At 43.0% G+C, this 24,449-nt stretch overlaps 1 protein-coding gene across 29 annotated transcripts in view; it reads right to left on the bottom strand.

The window, feature by feature from the left end:
• Positions 1-24,449, bottom strand: part of MAGI1 (membrane associated guanylate kinase, WW and PDZ domain containing 1) — a 335,310-nt gene that overhangs the window by 78,096 nt on the left and 232,765 nt on the right. For 28 of the 29 annotated variants that reach the window (XM_038149644.1, XM_038149646.1, XM_038149648.1 and 25 more), the window contains exon 3: positions 8,270-8,389. In XM_038149644.1, coding sequence (XP_038005572.1) covers positions 8,270-8,389 — 120 coding nt within the window. Of the gene's footprint in view, positions 1-8,269; positions 8,390-24,082; positions 24,148-24,449 lie in introns of those variants that run through there. The other variant, XM_038149668.1, reaches the window with a different exon arrangement.

Below are 24,449 nucleotides of genomic sequence, written 5' to 3'. Positions count from 1 at the left end.
ATATTTACACTGTGACTCAGAAATCCAAACATGCTCCATTAAGAACTGACAGCGAACAGCCCAGCAAGAGTTTTACAACACTCAGACTTGACATTATTCGTTCAAATTAAATCTATCAATGTTTATGAAAAAACATACATTTAAAAATAGGCTTTAACAGTGTTTTGTGAGCCACTTGTAAGCCCAAAGAAGGGGCTAACTTCATAGCCAGTGTAATTTGTACTGAATATCCAATCAGCTCTAATTATTAACAGCATGTTACATGTGCATACACAAGCATCTGTCATCCCAGAGGATCCTAAAACATTTTCTAAGTCAGCACAGCAGTTAGAGCAGGACTCCCCGGGGTGCTGAGCTCAGGTGAAGCTCTGCAAAACTTCTGAGGATTCTGACCCCAACAGGATCTCTCTGTCCCCCAGAGAGTGGAGATTTCCAGGACAAGACTGCAGGAAATTCTACTTTTCTATGCAAATGCCAGCTCTGAAGCAGCCAGCGTGGCAGGAATGGCACATTCCCAAGTCCAATTCCTGTGGGAACTGGGCCTCTACCCCTTACCCTCCTCTCAATCACACTTGGATCCTGCCTACAGCACCTGAATTAATAGCTAATAACAACCCACTCGCTCCACAGATGCACACACCATTAACTGAATCCCTCGTCAGCACTTTTCACTAACCATTATTTTATTCAGTCCCTTGGTGCTTAAAACTTACTTAACCACAGCTGAAGTTTGATGGCAGCATCTGCAGCCAAACCCATGACTTAATCCATGCACTCTAAAGCACCACTCAGGAGAGTGCACAAAAATAACAATAATAATGAAAAAACCCAAACAGAAGAGCTATTTGGAATGAGTTCGTTTCTTTTCATCTCCTTATCTTTAAGTGTCGGCAGCTTACACATTTTAGCCTCACACCCAGTAATTAGACTTTGGTAACAGCTCATCACAACAATAAGACAAGTTCTCATCATCATAACACTTCCTGCTCCGCCAATTCAAGCAGTGATCACAATCAATGAAAGCAATCTACAGCAGCTTCCACCCTGTCCTGAATTAAAGCAAATTTTCTAAAACTTAAAAAGAGAGTTCTCTACACTGACAGCGTTGCTTTTGCAAAATTTGTCTTATATTACAAATAACAAAGCATTCTTAGTAAGTATTCCCCTGACAGGCAGTAAGTTCACCTAAAATTGTTTGTGTGACCTGGAATTTAAAATACAATTCACAAAAATACACCAACTGGTTAAGTAAAATATCTATGAATCCATTCCATAAAACCCTTGAATTCACACCATTGAATTCAATTCCATTTGGGCTGAAAGGACTCCATCCAGCCAAGATGCTGATCCTGGAATGGGATGAATGCATAAGAAATGGTTGAAATGCAGAAGAAGAGAGGCACAATCAAACAGGTTCAAAAGTGGAATGGACACTAAAGCAGAGAGAGAGGAGGAGACCATGGAGGCTGCTGGGGTGGGGACAGGGAGCTGACACGGAGAGGTGAAGAAGGCAGAGTAGCTAACTGCAAGGTCAAACATGAGTTTGAGCATTAATTCTAATGGTGCAATTACAGCAATTGAAGAATGCACTCCCAAACCACGTATTTGAGTTACTTTAACCTGTAGGTGTTTGCTCTGCAGCAGCTACTCTCCTTTCTGGTAGAAAGATGTCTATGCCTGGGACTGGGAATGCATTTGTGTCTCAGCAAAGGACAGGAAGAATTTACTGATTTTTTTCTGAATTTACTGATGCCTACATGTGAAGTCTAATTTTGCAGTTATAAAAATCCCAAGGAACTCAAAAGCTTCAGTGCAGCACAGAGGGCCCCGTGTCCATGAGAAGTGCATCTCATCTTCAAAGCCACCACTCTGTGCTAACAAGGACTCCATTAATAGCTCATGTTTCAAAAAGCACTTCATAGTTTTCTGTCTTTGTGAAAATGGGTATTTTGGGAAAGACACTTGGAGATAAGCAGCAAAATTAAGCAAGGCCTTGACACAAAGACTTGAAATGCAATTATTATATGTAATTGTTTCATTTTCTGAGACTCAGCTCCTCTTCTCTGCACCGTACAAGAACCAAAACAATTGACCCTTAATTTTAGCAGAAGAGTTTCTGCCCCTGTAATCCAGCAGGAGTGCTTGTGTCTGATTAGCACAGGATGAATTGGTTCCTGGGAGCAGAGCTCCTGCCATGGTGTTTTGTCTGCTCTCCTCCCAGATGACATTCTGCTACAGATTTCCACATCTAGATGACAGATCTGGCTGCTGTCTGCAGGATTCACCTAGCTGCAACTGCACATTGATTAGCAATTGCCTTGAGGAAATTCAGAGTATCCAGGCAACCAGGAGGAGGCTGTGGATACAGCAGCTGGATCGGAAGAAAAACAGGCAATGAAGGAGAGCTCAGAGAAATTAACCTACAATACACACATTTGCTTGAAATAGGAGATTCTCTGTCAATTTTTGTAGCTATTAATGATGAGGTTAAATGAAAGATCAGTTTGGGTTTCTTGTTAAATAAGTCAAACTGTTACAACCTGCACATTTCAAATAGGTCTGAAATGTAACATGTACTCCAATTAGTGTCCTAAAGGCAGTGGCAGCACAGGAGAAAGTCACCCACAGAACAAATCACTCTTATTCTGATTTTTGCTGAGTTATCACTGGGTGTTGACACATGCTATTGTTAGCACTCATGTACAAGCGTATCCAAGCACTTTCAAGGCATGGAAAAATCCTAAACCAAAGCAATGATACTAAAAGTAATAAACAAACAGCACAACCTTGTTAGCATGGACCAGGAGGGGGCTGGGGAGGCTCAGGGTGTTCCATGAGACCAGCTGTGTTATATCAACTGCTATATCCACATTCAAATAGATAAAATAAATCATAGACAACATAAATAAATATGTACTTGTGTATGGTGTATGCAGAAAGCAGAAGAAGCAGCTGGAAACACCCTACCTAGCATAGGGCTGTAGGAATAAAGAAAACACCCTGTCAAGCCACTGCAATATGAAACTCTTCTTAGAAATAGTTAAATATTTATATATCTAGTTCCACCACGAGGATGTGTCCCATTAGCACCTCCCCTCTCTGGAAGGCAGTGGCAGTGAGCTCTGCAGGCAGGGAAATGCTGCAGTCTGGGGAGGCCAGGCTGCCTCTGCAGAGCAGCTGGGTAACACCAGCCAGGAGCAGCCACTGCTGGAGAGCCCCAAGAACATCCTGTACCAAAAATCCAATGCCAAAATGTGCCTGGGCTGCTAGGAACAGCCTCCAACACATCAAACTATGGTTACACAGTAAATGATGCCTGAAATAACCTGAACTCTAACTTCAGAAGAAAGCAACTAATTCACCATATCTCTTTTTTGCCAGAGGTGTTTGGGAACCTTTTCCCTGAGGTTTCTGTTTTAAAACACATGACTGGTAATGAACCATTTCTGACAGAGCTCACATTGAGAAACTTGTTATTGAAAGTGCAGAGAGAGGGAGAAGCCAGCTAGGAATGCTGCAGGAAATTCAAAGCCACTCTAAACCCCTATCAGATATTTGAATATTTGCTTTTAGAGAACAAGAGCTACTCAGGTACCACTTCAGCTGTTTGCAGAATAAAGCATTGTTATCAGATGACACTTCTGTACAGCAGCACTCATGCTTAGTTAGCACTGATAATTGTGCATATCCACAACAAGGGGTTGCCTTTTTTTTCTCTACTAGTGGTTTAAAAAATAACAAGACAAAAAGCAAGTAAAGTATTAAGAGTCAAAAATAGAAGAGGAATCATTCTGCAGTGCACAGACATTAGTATGTGGCTATTCAGTGTGACATGTTACAATGGTGCTAAAGAAGCCATTATGATTTATTGAGACAATCTCTAGTCTGGAGACAAAAATCAGCAGATCTGATTAACGTGTTGTTCACCTGCACAGGCATCCCCAGCATCTGCCACCCTTCCTCTCCCATCCTCCCCTCATGTTCTGCCTGCCACAGGCTGGGCTCTCATTTCCAGGTGGGGGACTGAGTTGATGACACCCACAGGCTGTGAAGGCACCAACAAAAAAAAAATCCACCCATTTTGCTACAGCAGCTGGGGTAGTGTGGCTGCTGCAGAGAGACCCAAGGAGAGCCAGCACATCAGATAAATTAGGCTTAGGCATCTTGATTTGAAGCATGTTGCTGAATACACCTCTCTACTTCGCCTGAAATCCAAACTGCACTATTAATGTAATTTATTACAATCATTAAGTACCACAATCGGAGACCCTGTCTACAGTAGATAGTTTTATATACTTGGAAAATGTTAGCAAATCACCCCATTACATCTAAGTCATGAGACTAATGCAGATTACTTATTACTTCTCTTGGCAATCACATAACACTTGTCCTGAGAATGAAAGATGATGCCTTGACAATAATACTCCATAATGTAATAACCCTTCACATGTTATAGAGAGCAGCACTTTTTCTTTTGAGGATCACTAAGTGCTGGGCAGGCATTCATTCACACAGCCTCACCAAACCCTGGTGATACAGGCACCCCCATTCCAAATGCAGCCCCCATGTCCATGTCCCTGTGTGCCTCTGCACAGCTCCCATCTGCAGGGCTGAATGCCTGAATGCAGCACAACCCTCCAGAACACTGTGGCTTGCCCTCTCCCCCCCCTATTTCAAACAGCAGATAGCTGCAGGCACAGGGTATCTGCTGAAATATTAATGAGGAGAGAAGTAAGTGTTGTTTTAATATTCTTCAGGCCAGTCACCTGAAGTATAGAGCAGCTACCTGATCTGCCCAGGGCCACTCAGCAGCTGGGGAAAAAATGGGAATAAAATCTGGAAGCGGTGGCTGTGCTCAAAACAGCCCTCCCTTGGGGTGCCTGTGAGAGCCTGCAAGTCAAATGCAGACGTAATTGCTAAATAATTAGTAACCTACACAATTACTTCCATGCATCCATCAGTATTTTCTGCCCTGAAGGAGCAGTCAATAAATGCCTGAGACTACAATTACAGTGATTTCCTATCCACCAGAAGGCTTAGATGATGTGCAGCCTAAAAAGAATTTTCCTTCCTAATGAGTATTGTCAAAGGGAATTTCTAACTGGCTTGAAAGGGTTGTGTGCAGCACACACGTGGGGCAAAATCACCAATACTGGGGCAGCATCACAGCTCTGGGCAGGTCTTCCAGCTGCAGCTGCTGGATTCATGTGATCAACATGTAGCTTTCATCAGGGGAGAAAAGATGATGTTTCTGGGCTTTATGGTTAAAAATCAGGATGATAAAACCCAGACTGAAAATTAAGGCTTGCTGATGCCCCTCCCACCTGATTACATTTTTTGAAGCCTTTTGGGTGCAGAACACACCAGGGAGATGAGAGGTGACAGAAGAGCAGCTGCCATGCCTGCTCTGCCTTCACTGGGATGTGAATCAAAAGCTGCCCAGAGGAACCTATTTGGAGTGCACCAGAAGAAATAATAATGGCATTACAAAGCCCTGCAGGTCAGCAACACCTCTTTTCTCCTGTTCAGCTTGCACTTTCTCTTTTTGCAATTAGAGCACTTTCAAAACCCAGGTTGTTCTTTGAAAACCTGATACACTCCCCTACTTCTTTATGGTTTCCAACTGTTCTTTTCTGCTTGTTTTTCATTCTTGACAAATCAATAGTATCTGCATCAGCATCAAAGTCCTGTGCATTACCCCTCTTCTGATGCCTCCCTGTTTTCTAATCTTTCTCCCCAGAATTCTCTTCAGTAACTGTTATTAAATGCTTCTGTTACCTCTTCTTCTCTAAGATTTTTCCCAGTGACAGTATCCAGGTGACTTTGTGTCCATCTTCTCCACCACCATGTGCTGATGCTTACAAGGCCAGAAGGGTTCTTGGGACCACAGTGACCCCAAACCACCAGCCTGCTTGAGCCACATGAGCTTGTGGCTGGCACATGAGAACTTCCCCATTCCTCATCCCTACTGGCCATTTCATAGCATTCCTCTTCCTTCATCTCTGAATCACTTGAGAGCATTAAATCACAAGCAACCCTATCTCTTCAATTGTTCTGATTTCTACTCCGCACAGCAAGTAGAACCAGAAGATAATTTCCTTGTGTTGGGTTTTATTTCTCTGGTTTAGAATAAGCCATCACCGATCAAAAACACAGTCAAATTTATCATGGTGGAACACTTACTGAAAAAAATATGGCAGCAAAATTCAGCAAAAAAAAGTGGTAATTAAAATATCTAAGACTGCAAAGCTGGACAATAACAGAGATTTGCCCATTAAAAGTCTAACTTGCTTTGTGGTTTGGGTTTCTGGCAGATTTTTTTTTTTAATAGACAAAATCGCTTGCTACTGCAGCATCAAGTCTGAATCATCCCATCTTCCAAGATCTAATCAAGATCAACACTCTCTTGATCGATACAGCTGTAAAATAAGATTTCCCAAAAAAAGTACAACAAAGCCATTAAAGAAATCTCAGAAGGCAGCAAAATAATTTCTTTAAGCCATAAGTGAAAAATGAACTCTATTTATTTCACATTACAATCAAATAGTAATGTGTCTTGATGCATATGTGCACACATGCATCATCATTATTTGCTTTATTCTTATTGATTTTTCCTTCCATGGGCCAGCACTCCAGAACCACAATGCACCAGCATCACTGATGTCAATGGGGAAAGAAGCCTCTCAGCACTTGTGACAAATTATTCCTTTAAAGTTCAGGCACTTCTATCACCCACAGAAATGAAATACACATTAGACTTATGAGAAATCAACCTCATCTCCAGCAACTGAAAAGAGCAAGCCATGAAACCCAAACAGTTGAGCTGCTGCTGCATATAATCACATAGGCAATGAAATGACTGTGTTATAACAGTCCCAGGTGGATTCAGCATTTCCTGAGAACTAATTCCCAGCATGTCCCAGGAGCCAGCTTACAGACAGTTACCCATTTTGTCTTTCCAAGTGGAAAGGTCACTAGAACAAATAGATCAGGAAGCAATGGCAAGGCCTTTCAGCTGATCTATTTCAAGCGCCACGACAAAGAAAACTAATTTGGCGTTATAATTAGAAACACAGAGAGGAAAAAGCTCATTTTGGAGAAGAGCTGCTGCTGGAACGTTAGCATTGGTGCTGATGGAGCTAATCAGCTCAGAAAAGTGGAAGAGTGAAACCAAATTATACACTTAGCATCTTCATGCAAACCAGGTCTGCAGCTGGGAGTGAGCATAAGGTTTAAAGGTGCCCTTAAAAAGGAGTTTTTAAAGAAGCAGACCAACAGTATTTCAGGACTCTTTCTTCAGACCCTGAACACCAAAACCATGTCACAATTTTTTCTGCTCATGTTTGATGACTAATTTGCAAAGACTTTTGGCTAGTTGTGTGCATTTTTAAATGCATTCCATATTTCTTATTGTAAAGAATAATTAGAATAAGGTTGCAAGGATAGGGTTTTTCAATCTCTCAGATTTACAGAAAGAACGATTAAACTTCTTTCAAATGGAAATATGAAATGACTGAGCTGAAGTACACTGGAAGGACTTTCAAACCTGTAAAGTATTTCTTTTCATTGTCTTGTCAAGAGGTAGATTTGAATGTTCTCCTGAGGAAAAAAACCCAACCCACTCCAAAAGGAGTTTTCAATTTAAAGGAGCTACAGACTGCAGATTTAGTTACACAAATCCTATTGTGTACCTAAAAATGGCCAATTTGCCTTGCATTTCTCTGGAGCTTTTTTTGCTCTCACCCTGGTGACATTTCAGTGCCCCTTGGCTGTCTCAGCACTGCTGTTTGCAAAGTTGTGCTGTAAAAAGGATCAACACAATGACCCAAGTTATAAGTAATTGTCCAAGAATAAGGAAAAAAAACCCCAAAAGCAGTGCATCATGTAGCTGCACAGTAACACACATCTGGGTGATGAAGGAAGTGTATTTAGGGAAGATGGAGGGAAAGAAAAAGAGCAGAAGGAAAGAAAAACTGAACAAGGAGATGAGCCCTAGTGGAAACAAAGGATAAATGCATACTGGCCCAGTATTCTGTTACAGGATTACAGATTGGATTTTCCTGGCCTACTGTTGATCTTTTCAGGCAGCTAACTTGAAGGCAGAAGTTAAAAGCACAGCAAATCTGGAATTCCCTCTATCAGGTTCCAGAGAAAAGGGAAGCAGAGCACTGGGATGGAAAGCAAGGTCCTAACTTGAGCGAGGGTGATACAAATGTGGTGTCCCACCACAGGTACTTGAAGTGCTTTTTCACTGCCCCTGGCTCCATACCTTCATAAGTTCCTACTTCCAGAAGGGTCCCACTTCTCTCCAACTCCAGGAATTCCTCCACAGTCAGAAAGTTATAGTCCACACCAGGCACTTCTCCTTCTCTTGGAGGGCGGGTTGTGCCTGAAAGGAAAAATCAGAACATTATCAGAGTTGTTTTACTATCAAGAGTCAAAAGGGACAGTGACAAATTTTCACAAAGATACAAAAGTATCTGTAAAGCACAGTTCTGTGAGTCACAAAGGTCAAAAGAAGTTTGAAGTTAGGAGCCCATGTAAAAACAAGACATAGATTTCAGGTTGAACCGGTGGCACCAATTTGAACAAAACAACTGAGGGATGTTTCTTGTGTTCTCAGAAAGACTCTGGCAAAGAAATCTCTCATCTCTGTGTCCAGAAACACAGCTGGAAAAGTTTGGTACTGGGAATATGCCAGCAATTACTTTCCTGCTGTTAGCATTGTCTCTCATACTTCACTAGAAGTGCCATCTGTATTACCACATAAGGCAACTATTTTCAGGTTCCATTATTTCTGTATCGCTAGCTTATCAAATGTTCTCTCACATCATAAACATAATTTCTCCCTTGATTCTTCTTACTGTTTTATCTCTATTCATGCTATTATTTTTTATTCAGCATTAAAAAGTACCAGGAGATGGTTTTGATGCACCATCCACACATGCTCACTGAAGAGACAACCTGACAACTCTTCTCACTGAGTTCACCGACAAGGCGGTTCCAGTTCAGGAATACTTTTGAGCAGTAAGTCACACTCAATCTCTCTCTCCAGCACTCGGCAATTTCTGTAGTGCCCATGGAGAACTGGCTCTGATCGCTGCCACTCTGCCAGCTCTGAAACTCTTGTCCCTTCTGGCCAATTCACAGCACTCTGAAGCACAGTGTAAGACGAGTAATTTCATGACTTTTTTTCCTAAGATGACTCGGGATGCTGCATTTTAGGTCACTGAGCACACCTTCATTGATCAGGATCCATTTCTGTAGAACAGCCTTTACTTTCCATGAGTCTGGAGGCTGGGAGGTGACTGGGTTCTGTACATCTGAGATTAAATATCAATGACAGATTTACAGATGGTACAGGAAACTGAATTTTGGAAGAAAGACCAGAGTTACAGAGTTGGAGGTGTCTGAATGCTGGGGCTGAAGCCAGGCTGCTGGCTTGGGAATAACTTCAGAGACGTGGAAACCATACCTAACATTTAACAAAGCATAATTTCTCCCTTCTGAGGGACTCTTCTGGCCCCTGGGCAGTGTCTTCTCAGTGCATACAATTTCTTAAACCCTTTATAAAAGGACAGAAGAAAGAATAAAGAAGCTGAGCTTCTGAAAACTAATTGGGAAGATTCCAGTTCTCAGAAGTTGAAAGAGCATAAATTTACCATGCCTGCATCTGGCAAATGTTTTCCTCAAGTGCCAGGAAAGCGGAAAGTCTGCTTATCTCCTATTCATCTGAGAGACTGCTCAAGAGGTCAGTCTTGACAGAGTGACACCCTTGAAAGACTATCACTAGATTAATTTCCTTGATTGACATCCACTTTCTCTAACATCCTCCATTTCTTGTTTCAAAATAGAAACTCTCTTTTTTATTATTTACCATCAGCCTTCAGAGAGTCTATAAATTCCTGTGCTTTTTTCCATCATTCTCCTCTTGGAGCTTTATGAATGAGTGAAGGAAGGAGAAAAAGTAAGGAAGGGGATGGAAATATGTAGTGATGGATAGTGTAGGATGGATCCAGTGATGGATATCTGTACCCTGCTAGCAGAATTACTCTTTCCTATTTGGAAAGGACTCAGTCTTGTATTTTTTGTATTTTTGAATCCTTATAGTAAGGCTAAAACAGTTTTTCCTAGGTAGATTGTAACAGAAGACAATTTTCTTTCACAGATCTAGTCCAGAGGAATGCAGGAGCTGCTCCTCTCCACCCCATGCTGGTGCTTCCATCCCAAGGCAGGCAGAGACGCTCACTCAGGTCCCTCCCTGGCACACCAGGAGCCTGGAGCACACACCCAGCAGCCAGGATGATCACAGCCCAGATGCCACATGTCCTTCCTGAGCACTGAATTGCCACTGAGGCTGGGAGGACCCTCCCAGGGGCATCGTGTCTGGTGGCCACTGGCACATTCCCCTAAACCTGGCCAGGAGAGGGAAGCAAGAAGGATGATAGGCCACACCAATAACTCTGGCCAGTGGTAAGCTGTAGCTGTCCCATGCCCAGAGCACGATGGAAGTGAGAATTAGACTCTCCAGCACTGCTCATCAATCAGTAAACGTCACCCCCAGCCATGTGAGCCGAATGACAAAGACTGGGACTGTGTTTTCCCAATAACTACTAACACATTGATGAGACACAAAGATCAGGATTGCTTTCACCTTATCTTTTAATGCCTCTTCTTCTCTTTATCTCTATCTTCCCACAGAGCATATTTATTAATAATTTTTTCCTTCCTTCTGAATTTTTATAGCAGTGAAATTGCAGTCAGCAGTTTACTAGTGCTGGCTGCCTATTTGACATGACAATTATATCTCTGCCATAATTCCTCTGAGCCATTTTAATGGATCTATTTGTTTCATCTCAGTGTTCTTAATTTCCTGAATATGTTCAAGTAAAAAAAACCCTCAGCTGTGCCTGCTATCAGCGCCACTGCCTGCAACACACGCAGAAAGCATTAGGAAAGTCACCACAGAAAAGGAAAACATTGCATCACAGAGATAACATTTGTCACCTCAGCTGGTCCTCAGCAGCAAACCCAGGGAAAATAAAAACTGCACTGGCTGGGATATCTTATCTGGGCGAAGGCGAAAAACCCAGCAAGTTTCCATGTTGCTGTCTGGAGCAGAGATTGCTTGCAGATGCTCCGGCTGTTATCCTGCTCCACATCTGAGCAAGTGTTACTGAAAGCAATTCAGGAAGGCAGGGGGAAGGGAAAACCCGCCTCCGTTTTTCTTGTAGCAGAATGACAGGCTGCCGGCTGGACACACGCCTGGCAGATGGCATTTCAAAGAGTTTTCATGAACCATCTGGGATGTGTACAATGATTACAAACCACACTTACAACAAAGCCAGAAGGGCTGCTTCACAAGGAGGGTGGGGGGAGAGGGCGGGCGGTAAGAAAAGAAAGCCAAGAGGCACAAACTCCGTGACTTTTCCCAGGCACAGGACACTGGGAATAATCAGCACCTTCCACCCAGAGCCCTTTCGCAGCCTGGAACCACTGCTCCAAGGCTGGGCAGCTTGTGTGTGCACAGGCCAGCACCATCACAGCCTGCTAGCCACCACTGGAGCTCTCTGCTGATAAACTCCAATTGTAATTAAGTCTCCCATCTCTAGCATGGCTTAATTATGTACAAAAGCAAAGTGTGTCTATCCTCCTTCCCCCTTTAAATTGCATTTCAACATCCTTACCACAGGATGGTCTTCAGTGAAGGGGATGACTACTTTTTATCAGAGCTAATAGCAGGTCAGACCACTGCTAATGGCAGAATAAATTGAGCACAGTGAGAGCTGTATTTAGCACAAACAAAAGATAAGATAATCCACTCGAGAAGATGAGCCAATCATATTTAAATACGTTTAGTTGCCTGTCTTGTTTGCATTGAAATATTAAGTGGCATGAAATCTTATTGCCTTTAGGTACCAATTTAGCTAATTAATTTGAGCTATGTCCATTGTGTTACTACCTCAGAATTGCTAATGCAGCAACAAGAAGGAACTAGAGGGGAAACTGAGTGGCTACCAACTCCTTCTGCACATTTAATGGTTCATAAGCTTTCAGTCTGATTTGACTAGCATATCCCACAGCATACACAACTAGTTAGATACATTACATTCACAGGGGAATTCCTCAAATTTCACAGAAGACTTAAGGAAAAAAAAAAGACTACTGGTAGCATTGCAGTTTTTACTTTCTCTTGTGGGCTGGGGAAGTAGAACTACATCTGAGTGGCTCAGCTGAAATGCTTGGTTTGGTTATCACCCCCAAGCTATCTGCATCCCAGTTTATTCATGCATCCCTAATCCTTGGGCCACAGGAGAGGGATCTCATCATGGGCTGGAGACCCCACCTGAGAAACTGCTTCTCACAGGTGAGTTTGCCCAAGGAGAGCTCAGTGCTGTACATGAACTAATTAGAGCTTGTGCACACACGCCTAGAATAACTGGGCTGTGGCTCAGATGTACTGATGACTATCAGCTACTCTGCTGAATAATTTAAGTGCCCATTTAAAAGACAAATAGCTTCTGCTGTTGTGCTGCCTATCAACCATGCTGACACTCACCCGACATGAGCCTCAATTATACTATGGCCAGACTGCTAATATACAACTCAGGGGCTGTTTAGTTCTTTATCAATCTACCAGGGCTTCAAGTTAAGCTGTTAATATTCACTGATGCCCTGCTGCTAAATTAATCAGAGTCTTGCTATTGTAATCTAAAAATAAGACTTAATGGGGTTGCAGTCACTTCAATTGCTTCCATGTAAAAAGAAAAAATGTTCTTGGGCAGTAATACTGTTAGTGTGCACCAAAACCAGCCCCTAGCCAGTCATTTGGAAATCACCATTTCAAGTTCAGAATACCTACAACTCCATTTGCAAAGCAGTAATTTCTGCAAACTCCTTCTCTGGTTCCACTGGCTGGCAGTGACAATCTGGTGAGCCACCAAAATACATCTCATCAAACCACAAGCCATTTGCTCCTCAGCTCCACTGACCAGCATCTCTTAAAATGACAGATAATGTGGGAACTGTACACTCAAAGTAATGATAATAGTTGCTACAACCATGTTTTATACAGGCTCAAGCCACTGGTGGTCACCAGCAGTGGGTGGAACTGCAGTAAATAAGGTTTTAATGTGAAGTGTGCAGGGATGCTCCTGACTCAGGAGGCTGCAAGGCCAAGCGCTGCTGGGGGAAGTTTGGGAAGGCTGGGGTGAGAGGAAGGCAGGGTGCTGCTCTTCCCATTGTTCTAAAAACTGGTATTTTTGTTCATTCAGCAAGAAGAGACTGCTCTCATCACCTACACGGAAAAAGCCTTCAGCTGCCAAAGAAGAAACATATTAGGAAAAACCAGCCCCTTTTGCCTCCCACTGTGTTTGGAGGTCACCTTCTTCCCTCTCATCACAGGGTAATTTGGAGAGGCTGCTTTGGCTCTCCTGCATCTGTCACCTATGGTGCCAGATAACTGGAAGGCAGAACAAACTTCACAGATCTGCTAATAGCAAATGGAGAAGGAAAGAGACAGAGACAGCCTGGTCTGACTCCACAAGAGGGAACCTGATCAGCAGCCAAGCTCAAGGCAGAACTTATCAGCAGCACAGTACTAAAAACAGCCTTATCCACATTCACAAAAATAAAGTGTAAGCTGTCTGCAAGAAGACACTGTACACAGAACTAGCTTATCTTATTGACTTCTGGGGTCGCTCAAACTAAGACTAAGAATACCTTATTTTTTTTCCCCATCAGAAGTAAAAGGAATTGTATTTGGATGTTGTTGTGCAATCCATTATACACTGTAACCCCACATACCTGTGGTAAGGGGTCATTCAGAGTTGTAACTACGTAAAATATGGGCATTTCAGAGGCCAAATCTGTTACAAACCAAACATGCCCAGCTTATAAATACCATTTTCTCCTGAAACTTGAAACTCAGGCAGCCCATTCTGGGATATTAAATTCAGTCCATCCCTTCTCCAGCCAGCAACTTGACACCTATAAACCCCAAAAACGTGACAAGCATTCAAGGTGTCTTGGTGGAGGAGTAGAAATTCAACCCAAAGAAGAATGTGTCTGCCACTAGAAATTAACTCCCAGCCCTGTTAATGATGCACACACAGGAACAGATGCTGATTGACTCTTCCTGGCCACACACACAACTGCAGGAATAAGAGCAAATTTCTGCCACTGTGGTCAGCAGGAACGACTGATTAAACCCAGAAAAGAGCTGACCAAGACAGAACTGTCTTTCTACAGACATGTTTCAGAGAGAAATGCATTTCATGGCCGCTGTCTAAAGCAATTTTTCTTCCATGGGGGAGATGGAAGGGATTTGTACAGAAGAGCTCCTTCTCCCACCTGCCTTTCCAGCAAGTGGCCAAAGAAGGATCCCAGAGCAGCAGCTTGTGAGGAACCCCTGTTGCTCAGAAGGCTGTACCAGCCATGCCCACAAGTGCTGGCAGGCTGACCCTCAGCACACCCAGAAGCCATTGTCCCTCTTTCTGAGGTGCTGTGTCCAGTTCATCTCCCTGCCCTTCCCCCCAGAGAGGCACGGACTGCCCCGAGCCTCCCTGGAGAAGTGATTCAGCCAAGCCACACAGCACAGCTCAGATTGTGTAAACCCTCCAGGCAGCTAGTTATTTCTGTCCTTTATAAATCTATTTTTGGTATTTCAGTGGCCTTCCCTGCCACCAAATAAGAACGCAGATAATCTTCAACACATTTATCCTCAGAGCGCTCTGAGGTAGAGAAAGCGGGTTTGTTTCCGGTTAATAGCACAAGACCAGCCAAACCCAGGCTCTCAAAGGACTCCAGGAACCTAATTCTGGAGAAATCAATGGGATTTAGGAAACCCTACAGATCAGGATCAGGGCCTAGCAGATTAAAAGGGACAAAAATAACTTGTCACCGTGTCGGGGCTTTGCAAGCTCCTGTGTACGTGTCGTGAAACACCGGGCCAAGGCCAGGCACAGCCAATTCAGCATGAGGGGTTCACTCCCCACTCTAACAGCAATTTGAAAAAAACCTGATAATCACCTGATGATGAGAAGTAAGGGTATAAAACCTGCCACACTGCCCAAGAAAGCCACTGTAAAAAGACCTGTTTAAGGATCTATGCCAAACATTCCAACAGAGCATCACCCCCTGACCCAAGTACCACCAGTGGTTCTACTGCCACGTGGCAGCTGCTAATGCAGTCACAGCCTCTTCCTGTGTCCTTCAGAGCATTCATTTGCTTTCTCCTAAGCAAAGAAAAGAGTATTCTGGCACCAAATAAAGCATAAATAATAAATATTCTCGGGTTCACACTAGCAGCAGCTCTAGATCCCTTTCTTTGAGTGATTGCTGTTACCTCACCAGACACCTGCAGCCAAATCCCTCTTATTTCCCACGAGGTGGGACACCCACCAAGAAGATTAAACTTCATGAACTAATGAGTTTGCCATTAATCCCGTGTTCCTAGAGTCCAACAGCACGACATCCACTAATTTAAATTGTGAACTGCTGATGAAAAGCAAACTATGTACCTCCTTGGCAAGAATACCTTAGCTGTACTATGCACAGTTCATTCTAATATATGGATTAGTGTAATAAAGTGTAATTTTATAAATCAATAAAGCTGTAGTAATGAGATTGCACTGTAATGTTCTGCTTCTAAATACTGGCACAGAAATGAATGAAAATTGCCATTTGTCTAAGTGTGGATGCAACTTACAGAAAGGGAAATTAGCTGACAGTAAATTAACAAGGTGATTATATACTTGCACTTACATTCTCTTTCTCTCACATATACATTTTTAGAAGCTTAGATAATTCTGCAGCCATGGCACAAACCTTTATTTCAAAAGGTCCACCTTTCATCTTAGTAAAAATTATCATAGTTACTTTCAGCAGAAATGTCTGTCTTGGGAAAGGTTGGCTGAGGGTGGTAAATTAAATACATACACTGGCTAATTACAGAGCATCCCGAGTAGCTGGTTATTTTTAATCCTGTAGATCATTCACTCTGGGATATTTCCACCCAAGCCCAGCCTGACCCCTGAAGCGCTTCCACATGAGTCACCTGCAGCCTCACCATGCTGAGGCAGAGCAGTGGAAAAGCACAAAGTGGATTCAGATGATTATTCCATACCAATGTGAACATCTGTATTAAATACACAGGACAAAGGTGTGTGGGGGGAAATGCTTAAAATACCCTTAACTCACAGGAGACCTGGGATGGAGGGCTGCTCCCACACATTCAGCACTTTAAAACAAATACTTCATTGTCTTATTTATACTTTCACATTTTAGGAAGTAGTTTATCAGGAGGTATAACCAATCATGCTTTAAATCTGCTTTTTTTCCATGGCTGCTTGCAGAGCTATCTGATTTCTCCAAACTGCCAAAGAGAAGGCGCAGCCCAGTCTGAGAGCTTCATAACTCAAGGACAGCATTAAACCAAGCTGTGACCTGGTCCAGCAGCAGCATCCAGAAAGAAAGAAAAGAAAACTGAGAAAGAAAACAGCCACTGACTCCCTGTGATGTTTGGCTGAGGGAATGGATTAAGACAGTAGAGTATTAAAAACTGCATTTCATTAGCTATCAGATTGTCACATGGCTTGGTACAAGTTTTGAGTAGGTTGTACAGAAGTAGAACCATAGAATAGGTAAGATTAAAAATCTTTCCTATTTATAGAAATATTTATTCCTAAATAAGAGAAATAAAGATTTCCACACCAAAGGCTGAGAGAAAAGGGGTTTGGAAAAGATGAGGGCACAAGACAGAACATTTTGAGACTGGGTACACTGTAAACTCTTATAAGATGAATTGCCAAGTCACACAGCAAAGACAGACACAAAACCAGGCAAGTCTGATCAGCCAAGCTCAGTTTTCCTGAGAAAACTTAAGGGTTTTATAAACCTTATACCTTTCCAGTCCTTTACCAATCCTTTTTGCCTGCCATGAAGCAGTGGAGGAATTTTCCCATTTGGGGAAAGACATGCAGTGGAGTTTTGAAGCAGGAATACAGTGAACAAGAACACAATGACCAGTTTTATAAAAAAAAAAAAAAAAAAAAAAAAAGAAAAAGAAAACCTGTTTGGGCAGCATGTGGGACTATTTCAACCAAAAGAAGAATCCCCTGACAGTCACACTCCCAAGGCCAGAGATTTTAATTTCTGGGACTGGAAGGCTCCTGCAGTGTCCATTCACCTGGCTGGCATCCCCCATCTTCATGTCCTTTGTTGCACCAAAGGTTGGCAGCTCACAGCCTCTCCTCTGGGGCTCCCACCCAGAGCTCAACCTGCATTTCAATCTCCATCTCCATCTTTTGAGCCCAGCAGCCTGGACCAGGTGTATTCCTCAACAGCACCACTACACAACCTGACACAGCTATTGGAAGAAAAAATGCAACTCTTTTCTGTAAAGCTGGATACCAAAACATTTTAAATTCCACAAAACAAGATATCCTATTTGCTATTCTACTTCAAGGCTTCAGACATGCCCCCAAGATCAAATACCATCATTAAGCTCATAATAAATGGCATTTCCAACACAGACTGAACACCTGCAGTATTTCAATTCAGCTTTTATTCAGAAACAATGCTTGCTTTTCACATCTGCATACATATGTGCACATAAAATCCATATCCACATAAAAGCCAGAGTACTACATTTCAGATTATTTGATGTCCAACAGCTCAGCTGCCTCAATAGAGATTTTTTTTACCTCCTTTTGCTGTTTGTATGGATGAGATACAACACAATGTGGGTCATCCCTGTTTAGGTGTGATATAAAACTCCTTCTTTTGACTTTAATTGCCCTTGCAGAAGACCTCTAATTTGTAGTTAAAAGTAAATAAAACACCTCACTTAACAGCAGGAAGATCAGTTCATTAGTCTAATCTCTGTGAAATTCCACCCCAGAAAGAAAGAGTCATAGAAAACCTACAGATTTTTTGCCTCAAATTTGTTTCAGTGACCACATCCAGTCAAGTGAAAAAGAAAGAATCAGTGAGGTTTTCTTCCCTATTAAAAAAAACCAAAACCAACAAAACAAGCAAACAAACACACATCACTACCACCACCCTCATTCAACCACACATCCACAGGACATCAATACAGTTATTAAAAGCAGTCTTTTTCCCTGAACAACATACACTAAAAACACTGTCTCCATGGAATACCTTCTCCCCTAGCCCAGAGCCATGAAATGCTATAAAACTAATGGACTTTGAACTGTGAGAACCTCATCACACTCTAGGAAAGGCAGAGTCTCCTGTGGCTCCTCAAATTTTGGCTCTGCCCACTCACCAACCCTTGGTTCAGAGGGTTCTTTTTCCCCTCACAAATCTTCCTTGGCCTTTGCTTAAGCAGTTTTCCAGCTTCATATTCAATACTGACCAAAAATTGCAAATGCCTGTGCTGTAGCAAGGAGGATGCAGAGCACAGAAATGTGCACTCCTGTAACCATATGGATGCACTTGCTGTGAAACTCAAGGGAAGGACAAGAACAGACAGCAAATCTACCCAGCAATATGCACATTTAGGCACTATTCCCTAGATCCTGTCCCTTAATTTTACCTGTTCTTAACTGCTACCAATTCCTGCATTTTTTCAGTAGCTCTGTATGCAAGGCATGCTTTAGTCCTTCATGATTGCTATCACTTCAGCTGGTTGAAAACCACTGCTGGTTCACCTTCTGTGATGCTGATTAGATAACAGCTCAAGATGCTGAAAAAATGCCAAACATTGAGAAGCTGATTGGTGTTTGAGTTTCAGATTCATCCCTATTGATAACGGAACGTTAAAATGCAAAAGAAATCAAATACATACATTTAAAATCTTTTCTTACCTCACTGAAATAAAAACTATTACAATGTTTTGTTATTTACAGTTCCTTTGCTACAAATTCCACATTCACCAGCTCTAACACAGAAAGAACTTGTTGTTTTCTAAGTGCAATAGAATACTAAAGAAAATGCAAGTTCCAATACATTCTCCTCACTTTTAGTTAAAACATTTCCTGGTACAGTAAAAGCCTACTGGTTAGGTAGTGCATAACTCTGCATCTGTGCAGTCCAAAATTAACTGTCGTGTTATTGATAATGTATACAAGCTTCTCCATTGATTTTATTGCTTTTCCAGTTGTACACAAACAATAAAAACCCCGCCAACAAATCCTGTCATCACCTAGGAGTTTCAGAGGATACACTCTCACAGGGTGCTTTACTCTGCCTTTCTGAAGCCAAGCAACACTCCTATAAAATACTCCAGTGCTTGGCTTAAATGATCTTTGCTTCATTTCATCTGATTACCTCTAGCTCTACCTTCTCTCTGGTAAATGTCCCTGCGTCGTCGTTTACAGCTCTGCATTCACACAAAACAATCATTCCATCACATTACACACTCCATCACTTTATTAGCTTCTTGCAAATAATTTTCTGCAAGTGCCCCAGTTTTAAATGCCATTTTAAATTCATTTGCTGGTTGATCAATGCCCTGCTGGTGTCGACTGGGCAGCAGACAACACCAGATGCCCCAGGGAGCTGTAACACCGGCAGCTCCAACTTTCACTGCGGTGAGTAATTCCAGAGCATCTCCAGGTCCCCACCACCACTGGTTTGAGTCCAACATAAATAAACAGCACACAATAATTATCCTCATGCAACTGTCTGGCAGCCCAAACAAATGAGCTGTTCTTTGTCTTGCCTCCAATTCCCTGCAAAGAAAAACACCACCAGGTTTTAGCTGGCAGTTGTGTTGGCATCACAGAGAGGATAAGGAAGAAATCCTCAACACCCCAATTACTGCCTCAGCTTAGACATGGCTGGTGGAGGGTGTTGTGATCTGAGGTGCTGAGAAGACAGTTTGCCCAGAAATCTGATTTCCCATGCTGCTGTATCACTACATGCCTGGAAAATGAATGCCTGGAAGCACACAATCAGATCCAGGCTTTAGAAAAACCCTGAGATGATATTCTCTCAGAAATATCTGTATGCTGGTTGACTTAGAGGACAGTCGAGTGATTATCAGAGATAGACTGCTTTTCTTCAGCACAAGAGAATCATATGACAGATAAGACCTTATTAAAAAAAAAAAGTTTAAATCTAAACTCCAGCACTTATTTTCAAAGTGTGAAGCATTTATCCTTTGACAGCTGTGTTGAATCCTTCAGAGGAGTGATGCAGGTGAAACCACTCTGCCAGACAGATGCTGGTACAGAACTGATAATGGGACTTGCTGCAAATCACCTGCTCAGTTCAAAGCACACAAGTATCCCAATTGCTTCAAGACCAATTTCCGTGATTGGTGTTAAACACATGCTCAAGCTTTTGCAGGATACCAGCCTTGGGGCAATAAATGTCTCATGGAAAAAAAAAAAAGAAAAACAAAAAACCAAATTGTCTGTTGGTTCTGACTGAGGACACTGCTGATTTAAGGTGCTTCCTACTGCTGCTCATGGCACTGGTGGAGGTGACAGGGCTGGAGAGAGCCAGCGGTTCCATCTCCCACCAGCAGTTTTGAAAGAAATATTCTCTCATCTCATTAAGAATAAGCTGCAGAAAGGCAAAAGAAAATAAGAGAGAAAATCCTTGCTACCTCTGCCACTGCAGGATGAGGGTGACTAAAGTCCAACAAATGAGACATCATTTCATTGGAGGGATTTTAAATATTTAAAATAAAAATAAACACCCCACTCTTCCACCACACATCGAAAAACCCAAGCAGGTCTCCTTGATCTGTACATTTGCCTTCAAAATATCTCCAGCAAGGTGGGGAGATGAAACTGTGCCCGTTTTTCAGATGGGTTATAGAGGCACAGAAGAGCCAAGCTGGCAGCCCAAGCCCAGAGCCGATTAGGAAGGAAGAAGCAGAAGGTCACTGGTGTCCCACAGCTCTGTGGCTAGCAGACAATGTTTGGGAGTTAATAGCATTACTGCCCCGTGATGCTGATCTGTGCAGATAAACGTGACGGGCCTTGGTGATGGCTTCATCACAGGGAACTGCTGACTCAATATTCCGGCATAATGGCAAGAGCTGTTTATGTGCATACAGTGAAAAACAACAGATGACTTCTGGAGCAAAACACATGGGGAAAATTCTTTCTCCAGGCAATACAAAAGAGCCAAAGAGTAGCTAAAGCACTTTCCCACAGTGACTGTGCAGTAAAGTAAATTAGGGCTCTGAACAGCAACCATCCATTATGCCATGTATTTTAGCAATTTTGAGATTAATAACTGGAAAGGGCCAATAAAACAGTGTTAGAAGAAAACACACATCCTTTTGATGAACTGCCACTCACTCCTTTCAGATCACTTCATACCTCAACAGAAAATCTGAAGTTTGAAACATTCACTAGAGCATTTTTTCTACTACTATTGCCATTTAAATTCTCCTTTACACTTTCTAGATGAATGAATCACATTAATTATTTCTTTTTTCCCCTCTGACTGTTCAGCCAAATTAGGCTACTTCCAGAGTTGAAGGGGAAAACGCAATCATTAACGCTTCCAAACACCCATTTGGCAGAAAAACATGCAGAAGGGAAGACATTCCTGTGAGCTGTGAGAAATCATTGTCTATCACACATATACCATCTTCTCTTTTATTGTTGTAGCTGTCTTTCACCTTTACAAATTTTACTTGAGATAGGATAAGACTGTAAACAAGAGTATTTGAAAATCACAACTCTGAGACAACCTTCAAAACAAATAAAAAGTTAATAATACTTGTGTTGGGAGCCAATTCTACTAGGTTAGATTTGTAAAACCTGCAGCTTGGAGAGATTCATTCATCTCTCTTCTAACTCTTATCATTTCTTCCCAGCCCTCCATCAGAGACCAGAAATCTGTTATTCTGAGAGCTGAAGCTGATTTCCTGGATCATTTTACTCAATGGGAAATCTCATTTATTATTGAAAATAACAGAAACTTGACCTTCCCTGGAGACTTTTACAGAAGTTCAGACTGGAGGTGAATTTGTCCGACCTGCATAATGCAAGTCAATTCCTCCCAGGGTAAAGCAGCATTCAAAGGGAACCAGGCTGGTAGAATTGACCCTTTTGTGCATAATTAATGCAACCATTGATCAGCCACAGCTTGGATTAGGAATTTTTCTGAAAGATAAATGCACAGTGAACTTACACACTTTTAAAAAGTCGAACTTCGAGAAACATGCTTTGATCAATGAGAGGCTCTGGCTACCACAGACCTAAGCAGGTGTTTTCCATCCATGGCACACAGATCAGGGTCATTCAGGAGGAATGCTTCACAGCAGACAGTGGCAGCTGTGACTCTTGCTGTCCATACAGCCTCTCGAATGGACAAGTGAGTGATTTCCTGCTTTATTCCCCACTTGCTGTGTGCAAACATTCCCAATGGGATCAGTGGGAGCGTGCAGGGTGTGCCCATGAGAAGACCCAAAGAAAGCTCACGTGCTGAAAGTATCTACAGGCTTTCTGTGGTACTATTTCATGACCCTTAACTTACCCTCCTCATGTCACTGGAAACCATGACTACAAGTTACTACAACGTGTGAATTTACAAATAATAATTAATTAATCTAGAGTGGTATGCCTGCTAGTCAGGTAGCAATGGTCACAATGTTTATAGAACTGGATTTATAAAGCTGCTTATTCTCAGACATTCAGGGCTTGCTTTTCTTCCTCCCAGGCCTAACAGTAGGGCAGAGGAAAGTAAGTAGTTTATTTTGTATACTCTGTGTTACACAGGCCAGTAACTTTGTAGAGTGCTGATGGCACCTATTTTCCCATACACTATTCCCATGGAAAGGACTTCAGATTCCCAGCATGATATTTGAATGCCTAGGTAAAAACTATAGCACTTACAGGTAGATTTTGAGAGAGTTCAACATCAAAAATTCAAGTTTGCAGGAGAACTGGCTCTGCACTAGTTGCTACAAGTGGTCAGTGGCTTTGAAACCATGAAGAGCAGAAAAATAACACTCCCTATCACTTCTTTCATGGATGATGCTTAGGCAAAGCTGCTTCTGCCTTCAGGTAGAGAACTGGGATTAAATGACCTCCTTCAAAGTCTCCTCTAAAGTTTGCAAATCACAAGAACTGGCAACACTGTAATCATGTAGCAGAATTTTCAAGAGGACAACACTGTTGTAAATTATGTCAGAGTTGTAAAGTGCGCTGGTAGAAGGGGATTTTTCTTTTCAAAGGTACCCAAGCCAACTCATTAATCTGTTTAGGGCAGGTCTCTTTCAAATGAGTTTTTACAAAGTGCACACCTACGCCGCAGTCACTCGAGGACAGAGCTCAGCAGCCAAGTATTTATGGATTTGTCAGGGCAGGTGCTGCATCTTACCAAGGGCAAGAGATCATGCGTCTGGATTACGAGCAACACTCAACTTCAAATCCAGCCAAGGACCTTTACACACCTGCGGTCAACACTTAGCAGCACAGACAGAGCCACACACTCAGTCACAGAATATCCTGGGTTGGGAGGGATCATCGAGTCCAACTCCTGGCCCTGCATGGGACACTCCAACAATCCCACTGTGTGCCTGAGGGCATTACCCAGACCCAAACTCTTCGCCCAAGATCTTGGAAGCCCAACAGGGCTGGGAGAGGAATAGGGATGGAGGAGGGATGGAGGAGGGCGCTGGGTGGGACTCACTGCCGGGGCAGCACTATTCCACCCAGCCCAGCTCTGCATTTAATAATTGGAATATATAAATTCTATATCAATTCTATACATCATTATACAATCGTTCTATATAGGACTGTTCTATATTGCCATATATAACTCTATAATCAATACGTTTGTTATCGATAATAACAGGTGATCTATAACGACGAGCCCTTCACGGCAGCAGCCCCGGTGACCGACGGGGACCCCGCTGACCCTCCCCACTCCCCGGTCAGACCAGCTTTCCTTCCCACTTCCACCCCGGCATTCCCAGGACACAGTCCCGGGGGGCTGGTTCCACAGAGCCGTGTATTCACAACGACACAGGAACACTCCGAAACGCCAATTCCCCTCCCTGTGCCTCCGCTTTTCCCTGCAGCTCCCGGCTGCCGCCGCCTCCCCTGCTCCGTGCCCGGGACCCCGAGCCCCCCGCGGCCCCGCTCACCTCCAGCCCCGGGGCAGCCGCAGCCCGGTGACCCTCACACCTCCACAGGCAGGCTTACATAAACTCGCCTGGCAGATTAAAGGTTTAAAAGTTTGCTGCCTTCCCACCCAGATAAGCGCGGCTCCCGCCCCCTGCTCACCTCCGAGCGCCCCCGAGCCGCTCGCACATCCCCACCTCCGGCTGCGGCTCAGCCGCGCACAGCCCTCGGGGCAGCACAGCCTGGCAGCCCGCAGCAGGCTGCACTTGGGTTTAAACAATACCAGCTGGTTTTAAATTATATTCTGTATAACCTTGCAGACAGCCGCGGATGATGCTCGTGGTCCAGGCAAATGAGAGCTGGTAACACGCAACTGAAAGTATGTATTTG

Source organism: Motacilla alba, chromosome 12 (genome assembly GCF_015832195.1).
Source record: "Motacilla alba alba isolate MOTALB_02 chromosome 12, Motacilla_alba_V1.0_pri, whole genome shotgun sequence".
In the NCBI taxonomy this organism is placed as follows: Eukaryota; Metazoa; Chordata; class Aves; order Passeriformes; family Motacillidae; genus Motacilla; species Motacilla alba.
This window is presented reverse-complemented; position numbering and strand designations above follow the sequence as displayed.